This window comes from Mustela nigripes, chromosome 12 (assembly GCF_022355385.1).
Source record: "Mustela nigripes isolate SB6536 chromosome 12, MUSNIG.SB6536, whole genome shotgun sequence".
Classification (NCBI taxonomy): Eukaryota; Metazoa; Chordata; class Mammalia; order Carnivora; family Mustelidae; genus Mustela; species Mustela nigripes.
Window position 1 is genome coordinate 57,740,554 of NC_081568.1, and position 10,319 is coordinate 57,750,872.

A 10,319-nucleotide genomic window follows, 5' to 3' on the forward strand; every position below is an offset into this window, starting at 1 on the left:
ACTAAGTTCCAGTCACTAATTTTGCAGAGGGCAATAGAGGGTGAGTCTAAGCCACCCTAAACACAAAGTACCACACCCAGCAAAGGAATAGCCAAATATTAATGGAATCCCAATTAAGGAACTTAAGCTGTTCTCTAGGGCACAGACTAGGAAAGGAGAGACATTTTCTCTTTTTTCTACTTCATTTAACATGCTATATTAGAAACATGGTTGGTATTTGATTATGGCTCTGGGTTTTAGTCCTGTGTTAGTAAAAAGATACTGATATTTTGCCTTGATTAGTAAATTTAAATATATGTACATTGAACAGTAAATTTCATTTGTGATGTTTTGTGTTGGATACACTGGTCAAGGTATGCCAGCCTGGCATTATGCAATAAATACTTCTGGCAAAAACATTTTACTGATCACTGATTATCTCACTCATTGTTTCCCAGATGCTTTCCAGTTAGACAGGGCATATAACTAGTTCCAGCCAATGGGTTGTAAGTAGAAATGACTACATCAAACCCTAGGCCAAACCATAGGAAAGGGAATGTGAGTTCTTCATGCACACTTTTCCCCAGTGGTGACAATATAAGCCCTCCTGTTTCTCATGTTACAGCCACAAGACATTGTTACCTGAGCCCTTCAGTGACTACATGGAGCAAGCCTTCAACTGATCTTCAGTGGACATGAAAGGTAAGCAAGAGGGGCACATGGGTGGCTCAGTCAGTTAGTGTCTGCCTCAAGTCATAATCCTAGGGTCCTGAGATCGAGTCCCATGTCAGGGTCCCTGTTCAGCAAGAGCCTGTTCTCTCTCTCTACTATCTCTGTCTCTCTCAAATAAATAAATAAAATCTCTTTTAAAAAGTAAGCAAGAAATGAACATAGTTTAATTAATCCGTTGAGATTCGAGGGTCACATTGCTGAATCTTGGCCCAGCCCACCTTGATCAAATACAGCTATGGCTGTCACTTGCGATGGAGATGCAAATCCCTGGAGTCACCTTTGGAAGTGGACCGTGGTTTTTAGAAACCGGGTTGGGGAAACCACTTCATGCATGACTGTTTAAATACGAATGAGACTGGGAATGAGGCTACACAGCCTTCCAGCTTGTTTTATCTAAATCATGGCTAGTCATTTGTTAGTCAATTTACTAGAATGGTATATGAGAGAAATAAAACAAAGTTGCTCATGTATATTTTTAAGTCTTTAAGTAGGACTGGTGTACTCCATATTAACTATTAAGGCCCTATTATTATAGGACGTATCATGGAATACGAAGTCCAACTGTAAATAGAAATTTAAAGTGGCTATGGTTGTTCTTATTCACTGTCAGAGAGAAGTATCTAATCATAATGACAAATTACCTGGGGCTCCTGGGTGGTTCAGTCAGGTTAAGCATCTGCCTTCGGCACCAGGTCATGATCTCAGGGTCCTGGGATTGAGTTCTCCATCAGGCTCCCTGCTCAGGGAGCCTATTTCTCCCTCCCACTCCCTCTGCTTGTGTGCTCTCTTTCTCTCTGTGTCAAATATGTAAATAGATAATCTTCAGAAAAAAACAGATTATCACTTTAGGAAGCACCTTGAGTAAGTAGAACACATTGTTCATGAACCTTTGAGAATGAAACAGATTTCAACGTTATCAGTGGCTCCAAATGAAAATTTTAGGGGAAGGGTTTTTTGATGCCTTAAGATGCCAATCCTTGGCATGAGTCCTTGCACTGATAGCATTCCGGGGCCATGCACAGCTCTTGCTGGCTCATGGGTGCTCCCAGGTTACAGCATCACAACAGATAGGTTATTCAAAAAATGGCTTTTCCAAGTAGGAATCAAAGCCAGGAGACAGAAAAGTTCTCCGGGAGTCATCAAACCCTGTTCTGGGCAAGAATGCCTCTGGTGAAAAGCAAAACTTGAAAACTTAATTTTTAGCAGTTCTAAGGCTGTCACCAGCAGTGGGACAGAGGTCTAAGAAAGTTCCCAAGGCTTGCATACATAAGTAGGGTGGTTCTGGAACTCTTAGCAGATTGGAAACCTGCTAAGCAAGTTGGAAATGACAGCAGTAACATAATGAGACTGATGGGGGATGGGGTTGGGGGAGAAGAGATCTGGAGAATTGTCTCTGTTATAGTAAAGTAGAGGCTGCCTCAAGCCCTGGCATGAAATCTGGTGAGCAGAGTGGGCCACCAAAACCTGAGGGATGGTACCACCAGTGAGGTATCCCACTGCTGTTGCCAGTTGGCAGAAATTACTCCCAGAGAATGACTACAAATTCAGGAAGATGTTGTTATTAGATTTAGAGTTTGAAATCACTAGCCACCCCTCCCAGGAGATTCCATGTAATAAATCACAAGGAAATGCATGACATTCTTGACTATTTCAGTTCTAAAATGAACAGCATGTGCACTGGAAAAGCCACCTCAGTCCATGTAACACAGGCTAGGAACAGGAACCTGAGAGATGCTTGCTTGTATTGTGGTAAAGGGATGTTAATAATAGTATAATAGAAAGTGATAAGACAAAGGTTGGAATGTGTCAGTAGCTGTGACCTTAACGGCTTATACCTGGAATGCTGTACAGAATTATCTAAACTAACTCAGGTAAAAGTTGGTGGATCTCTTGGTGTTGAATATGGATCCTCTTCAGTGGTCTGGAGGCATAATAGAGAGGGTTCATTGTGGAGGATTGTGCTTTAATACCCTGAATAAAAACAACAAAGGAATTAGCTATTCAAATACAATTGCAGACCTCCATGATGCTGTCTACTAGAGTGAAAAATACTGAGGAGAGGGCCCCTGGATGACTCAGTTGGTTACATGTCTGCCTTCAGCTCAGGTTGTGATCCTGGGGTCCTGGAATGGAGCCCAGCATTGGGCTCCCTGCTGGGGGTAGGGATAGGAAGCCTGCTTCTCCCTCCCCTGCTCCCCCTGCTGTGCTCTCTCTCTCTATCAAATAAATAAATAAGTAAATAAATCTTAAAAAAAAGAAAAAGAAAAATACTGAGGAGAGTTTGTATACCTATATTACAGGTGATGTTAGTGTATTTATATTATGACTTTCTTTCCCGATGTAATAAGCTTCCCCCCATGCTGAGGTAAACTTTATGAGCTCATGCACATTTTCTCAGTTACAACTTTCTGGTTGTATATGAGACAGTGTAGCCGAGTGAACTGTTAGTGCCTTACCTAATATTCCCTAGGCCCAGCTCTGAGTTTATCTGCAGCTGTAATAAACAGTTTCCACCATGACAGCATCTTCCTACCCCAGAGCCTGCCTCCCTGCCTGATGGCTTTCTGCAGCATTAGAGGAGTTTGCTGAGCCACACAGAGGAGCAACTCAAAGGGCAGGAGAGTTAATGCCCTAGAAACAACTCTCAACAATAGAGAAAGGGAGAATGGTGAATTAATGCCCTAGCCTCCCAGCCTGTGATTGAAGACTGCTTGAATGCCCTCCACAGAGGGTGCTCAGGACATTTGAACCCTCATCTCCCACTGTGGTAATCTTCTAATTAATGTACCTTATCTTAGCCTTTCTATTTTCCTGTCTTATTTCCCCAACCCCTATATGTGCTTCCTGGGATCACCTCTCAAAAAAACCACCTGGACCCATGTTCTTGTCTCAGAGTCTGTCCTCCAGATAAATAGATTGATCTGTATCTCATCTAGATCTACATCCACAGCTACATCTGTATATAGAGAGAGATTGCAAGGAAATCATTCACCCAATTATAGAGACCAGTGATTTCAAAATCTGCAGAGTCAATGTTGCAGTTTAAGTCTGAAGGCAGACAGGCTGCTATAGAACCAGAAAGTCAATGTGCCAGTTCAAAGGTTCTCAGGCAGGAGAATTCTCTCTGGGAAACGTCAGCCTTTTGTTCTATTTAGGCCTCCAATGGATTGAATAAGGTCCACCCACATTATGGGGGTTGGGGACAGACTGCTTATGTAGTCTACGTGTTTAAATATTAATTTCATCCCAAAACACCCTCACAGAAACATCTGCGTAAGTCTGATTGAACATCCAGGCACTCCACGGTCCAGTCAAGTTGATCCATAAAATTAACCATTATAGGGTCTGGCTTGGGAGAAATACAAACCAAGGCATCAAGTGTAGTTCATCAATTTGGAGAACTCCTCAATTGCAATGAGAGCAGAAACCTCCAAGGAGAATGTTTTATAACAATCATCACTTCAGGAACTGTACATTGCACTCTTTAACTGCCTGTCCGCATTCCAACACATAAGTTTATGGCCCTTATTAAGGAGGCATTTTGGCCCTCTGAGAAAACCAGATTTGGTGTTGCTGTCCATGAATTTGAAACAGGAAGAGTTCTGGTCCAGGATGAAATAAAGCCTTGACATGTGTGTATTCAGTACATCCTGCCTGACATTTGCCCTCATCTTCAGGTATGTTTTGTCTTTCTCTGGAGCAGACACTTTATTCCACTAATAGGGAGGTCCACAGGTTGTTTATACCACCTACATACACCACCTTCCCCCACTCTTGGCTGAGTCCCAAACCAGTGACAGTAGGTAAAACGGTTCGGTTGGTGTCGCTGTCCGAGGTGCTGACTGAATGCTTCTCTTCCTTACAGTTGTTTTCCCTGTTGTATTGTGCTGCCTAGTGTTTTCATCTTTGTTTTTGTTTTTAATGCTCAAAAAGATGCTGTAGATGGAAAGAGCACAGCTTTTGAAACAGACTAGAATTGGGGAGTAAACATAAGATTTTGGCTCCTACTGAGTTGTGTTACAGGATTTAGGGCTTGAGCCCATGAATCCTCATTCACACTGAAGAATCAAAAATTTCTTGCTGTTACATATTCCCAGAACAAATTTTGGGATTTAGCACAGTTGATGGAAGAGAGCAAAGCTAAGTAGAGAACAGCCAGGGCTGCAGCTTGTAGAGTATTAACCAAAAAGGGGAGGCACATGGGTGCCTAGGTGGCTCAGTTGGTTAAGTGTCTACCTTTGGCACAGGTCATGATCCTGGGGTCCTGGAATCTAGCCCTGCATTAAGCCCCTTGCTCAGCAGGGAATCTGTTTCTCCCTTTCCCTCTACCCCTTCCCAGTCCCCCCTCACCCTGCTTGTCTGTTCACTTGTACTCTCTCAAACAAATAAATAATTTTCTAAATATTTATTTATTTATTTTAAGGGGAGTCACTCTACTTTGGCAATCTCTGACTTGGAATTTTCCTCTTTCTGACTTCCTATATCCAGTCCATCAGAAAGCCCCATGACTTCTATCTTCTAAATACTTCCTTTGGCTTGGTTAGTCCACTTCATCTCATCTCTGCCACTTCTCTGACAACAGTAATCATTATTACTACCACCATCACCACCCCGGCTCTAGCAGTTCTAATTACCATCATTGGTAGGATGCCTGGGTGGCTGAGTCAGTTAAACATCTCCCTTCAGCTCAGTTCATGATCCCAGGGCCCTGGGATCAAGTCCCACATCAGGCTCCTTGCTCCGCGGGATCCTGCTTCTCCCTCTGCCTGCTGCTCCCCCTGTTTGTACTCTCTTCTCTGACAAAGAAGTAAATAAAATCTAAAACAAACAAACAAACAAATTACCATAATAATTGCTGGGATCATCCCTTTAGGATAACATTTTCAAAGTAGAATAAGTTAGAGTATGGGTATATTGGTTAAGTGTTTTGTCAGAATACGTGTACCAATTTGCTCATCAATATGGTATAAGGGTACAAAAACCACTCTTGCACAAGTGCCAAAAGTTCTAAGCCGCAATACATTTACTTAGAAGAAACAAACAAAAATTAATGCATTTTATTTTATTTATACCTCAATTTATATTTATTTATACATCAATAAAAAGACCAAAAGAAATGCATTAAAAAAAAAAAAAAACTAACACAAAGTAATTATCATGCGCCATGGCTGGGATAAGTGTATGAAGCGCTTTAACACAAACTTTTGAGGTATGTTCTGTTTTACAGATGGGATGTTGAGACTCAGCTCAAAAAACTTGGCCAAGTTGAAACAAGAATTTCAGAGAGGGTCAGGTAAGCTTCCTAAGACCACACAGCGATTAAGTACTCTCATCTTCATCTGCAGCGGAGAGATGCTTCCTTCTCTGCGCCCCAGGAGAAGTGCAAAGGGCCCCTAAGAAACCAGGAGATGAGGAAGGGGAAGAGTTAAAAGGAAGCAGGTTGCGTCTGCTTGAGGGTTAGAAGCGGGGCTTCCGGGGCTGCAGGGTCGCCAACGCGGCTGTGATGTAATCACGCCCATCTTTGCGTCAAAGGGCGGCTCCAGGGATGCGGGCACTGCGGTAAAGCTGTTCCCGACAACTGCGCACCTTGCCCCAGTCTCCTGCTGTGGCTAACCAGGCCAGCAGCGTCCGCTGTCGCCATTGTCCCACGTCAGGACCACCATCCAGAACCACCTGTGACTCCTGACAACGGCTCCAAGCCACTGGTAACCCCTGACAACCGCCGCCAGCTCCGCGACACCGTAAAATCACCGCTAGCCACCCACCCGGGTGCCCAGGGCGCGCCATGAAGTCTGCCTCCAGCTCACGCGGGGGTGGGTCGGGTGGCCGTGGGGGTGGTAGCTGGGGCTGGGGCGGGGGGCGGGGAGGAGGGGGCAAGGGAGGAGGAGGCGATGGCGGCCCCGGGGGCAAGAGCGGTTTTGGCGCGCGGGCGCGTGGCTTTGGCGGCGGTGGCGGCGGCCGGGGCCGGGGGCGCGGAGGGGGGGACAGTAGGGACCGTGGTGGCAGCGGGCAGCGGCGTGGCGGTGTGGGCAAAACCAAAAACCGCCGCAGGAAGTGCGCTAATACTGTGACGGTGGAGCCACACAGGCACGAAGGCGTCTTCATCTATCGTGGAGCGGAGGACGCGCTCGTCACGCTGAATATGGTGCCGGGCCAGTCGGTGTACGGCGAGCGGCGGGTCACTGTGACAGAGGGCGGTGTGAAACAAGAGTACCGCACATGGAACCCCTTCCGCTCCAAGCTGGCAGCGGCCATCCTGGGCGGGGTCGACCAGATTCACATCAAGCCCAAATCCAAAGTGCTGTACCTGGGCGCTGCCTCAGGGACCACGGTCTCTCATGTCTCTGACATCATCGGCCCGGACGGCGTGGTCTACGCAGTTGAATTCTCCCACCGCGCTGGCCGCGATCTGGTGAACGTGGCCAAGAAGCGAACCAACATCATCCCGGTTCTGGAAGATGCCCGGCACCCGCTCAAGTACCGCATGCTTATAGGGATGGTGGACGTGATCTTTGCCGACGTGGCCCAGCCTGACCAGTCTCGGATAGTGGCTCTGAATGCCCACACCTTCCTGCGCAATGGGGGCCACTTTCTCATTTCCATCAAGGCCAACTGCATCGACTCCACTGCATCTGCGGAGGCGGTGTTTGCTTCCGAGGTGAGGAAGTTGCAGCAGGAGAACTTAAAGCCCCAAGAGCAACTGACCCTGGAGCCCTACGAGAGGGACCACGCTGTGGTCGTGGGCGTGTACCGGCCCCTTCCCAAGAGCAGCAGCAAGTAGCACCCAGCAAGGGCTGTCCCCGCGATGTCCCCAACACTGTGCTGTGTTCAGTATAACTATGTATGTGTTTTCTTCATGGCTTGTTTTTCTTTCGTCTATTAAATGGCATAAAGAAACAGTACTGAGGCGTATCATGAGTAAAGCCAGACAGTTTTACCGCAATAACAATCAATCCCTAAGTCTCTAAATCTTCAAATCCCTAAAGAGCTAAAACAGCTGGTGATAGGAACCCACCAAGAAAGAGCATGAGAGTTGTGCTTACTCTAATCACTTAGCGCCCTGATGTCCCAGGGCTCCTCCTTACACATGCTTTCCCATCACAGGGATATGGGGAAGAGGGCTGGGGAATTACTAATGAGCCTGGAAAGTCTCATTAGAACTGAGGGAGCACTTGGGTTTACATTGGGTAAGTCACATGACTGACCCTGACTCCAATGAGTGGTCCTGAATATTGATGGACCATAGTATAGTATAACACACCCGAGTGTCTGACTTTAAGCCAGAGTTCTGGTACAATATGTATTTGGTACTTTCTTCTTCAACTAAGCCCTTTTTGCATCCCCTAGTACTTATTCACCCCACCCGCTGGGATGGCTTTGTTAACGATGCCCCTTTTACTTGCAAAGCAACAGGGCTTTTAAAGGTAAACTGGTTGCCCAAGTTTGCATAATCAGTTAGAAGATAGAATTTAAATCCCACTCTTTTGGGCTCTAAAGCTGCAGCAATTTCCTCTATACCACTGGGATCATAGCTCTTCCCTACATGACCCACACTGGACAAAATGCAGAGTTCTGTGGTTTTATTGTGTTCTTTCTTTCACCTTCCTCTGCTGCCCTTAGATTTCAAAATAACAAAATAAGGTGGGGGTGGGGGTAGGATGTGGGTCTACTTTGCAAAGTGTCCCCACTGCAAGGCAGAACATACTCAAGATGGTATCACCGAGTGTCTGAGAAACAACCAGAAAAATGCCTTCAGAAAGTATGTTACTGAAGGGCATTTCCTGCAGACCCTGAGTTGCTGGACCTTTAATTCTGGCTCTCTAAACCAGTCCAAAGGGAGTGGGAGAGTAAGCAATCCCAGGGGAACTGGGAATGTTCCCTAACTAGGCCTTTAAAAAGACATTTTATTTATTAATTCACTCATATATTTAAAAAAAAAATCCCCATTGCCAAGGTCATTGATACTGAGTCTGGGGATGATTGTTCACTAATGCATTCTTTGGAGAATGGTTCTGCCTTCCTAAAGACGGGCAGGGGCAGAGATTGCCTTAGTCTGCATTCTCTGAGACGGTATTTCCTGAGTAAAATAATATAAATCAGATTTTTTAAAAAGGCGTCCATATCTCCACTCCTCTCCTCATTTCCCACCACATGCACATAAATGCTATAATGCAGGGTGAAAACTACCATTCAGGTGTGTTGGCCCCGACAGACTCAGGAAGAATAGGTTGAATGGAATAAATGCCTACAGAAACCCAAACCTGTTATTTCCAAAAAGAATATGAAATCTTCATGACAATCCTGCAAAGCAATGATGATAATTTCCATTTAACAGATGAGAAAAAACTGCAGTTCAGAAAGATGACATAACCAGCTTAAGACCTTCCAGTAGGGTTCACAGCCAGAAATCAAACCCATTGGAAACAGATTCCTAAATCTGTGGCTCTTTCCTGCAGATCTATACTGGCTCCTTTGCTTTGAAAATCCCTCTCTTCAATCCTAGGCTTATTTAACTTGATGCTGGGATGAATCCCTGAGGCTGGGTTTGGACTCCCAGGAAAGTTCCAGAATGTGACAGGATCCAGTCCTGGTCAGAGTTGGCTCAGCCTCAAAAAGGAGCACTTGTTTCTTCTTTACAGGGAAAACTCAGCCTCGTTCCTTGGCATGAGCATTCCTATGTATACCCACAGGGCCGATTTATAGTCCATGTCTGATGCTGCTTACAGTGGGGACATTAATGGAGAAATGACACAAAAACAACCACCTAAAGAATATCTCTGTGTTGTAGATGGGTTCCTGGGCCAATGGAACAACACAGTAAGTACCAAGAGAAATATGGGACTAAGACTGAGGGAACAAATGAAGGAAGCTGGAACCTGATTTGGAGAATAAAGGCAGGGAAAAGAATGGAACTGTAACTCCAGTGGGCAGCGCGGCCCAGAAGTAAGCAGCAGTGACACTGGGCACCTGACATGCTCAGAGCCAGAAATGCTTGGGTTCCTAGAATGTATTAAATTATGATCTCTATCTAGGTGTCTTAGACCACTTGGGCCCTCATCATAAAATACCACAATCTGGGTTGCTTACGCAATACATATTTTCTCACCGTTCCGGTGGCTGAAAGTCCCAGGTCAAGCTGCCAGCAGGATTGGTTTCTGGTGAAGCTTCTCTCCTTTGCTAGTTGATGGCTGCCTTCTCCCTGTGTCCTTAATGGCCTTTTCTCTGTGTGTTTGGTGGGGGGCAGAGGGGATAGGGAAAGTTATCTTTGGTTTCTCCTCCTCTTCTTGTAAGGACACCAGTCTTATCAAATTAGGGCCTCACCTTTATGACCTCATTTAAACGTAATTACCTCTTAAAGGCCCCATCTCCAAATATAGTCATATTGAGGGTTAGGGCTCCAACACTTGACGTTGGGGGAACATGGTTCAGCCCATAACACGAGGGTGGGGCAGGAACCTTCAGCTCAAATGCCTGTCTTACTGGTTTGTGAGAACTAACTGAGGAAAGCAACGTCCAATGTGAAATACTCGTACCGAGCTCCGCGTACTGTTTCTCCCTCCCATCTTTCCTCCGTTTGTCCATATAAGATGACGGGGTAGCTGAGAATT

General features: G+C 45.6%; 1 protein-coding gene across 1 annotated transcript; it reads left to right on the forward strand.

The window, feature by feature from the left end:
* The first annotated feature begins 6,253 nt into the window (after window positions 1-6,253).
* FBLL1 (fibrillarin like 1) lies at window positions 6,254-7,613 on the forward strand. The gene has a single exon (XM_059416555.1). The coding sequence runs from the start codon at window positions 6,497-6,499 to the stop codon at window positions 7,490-7,492; it is 996 nt and encodes a 331-aa protein (XP_059272538.1). The 5' UTR covers window positions 6,254-6,496; the 3' UTR covers window positions 7,493-7,613.
* The last annotated feature ends 2,706 nt before the right edge of the window (window positions 7,614-10,319 follow it).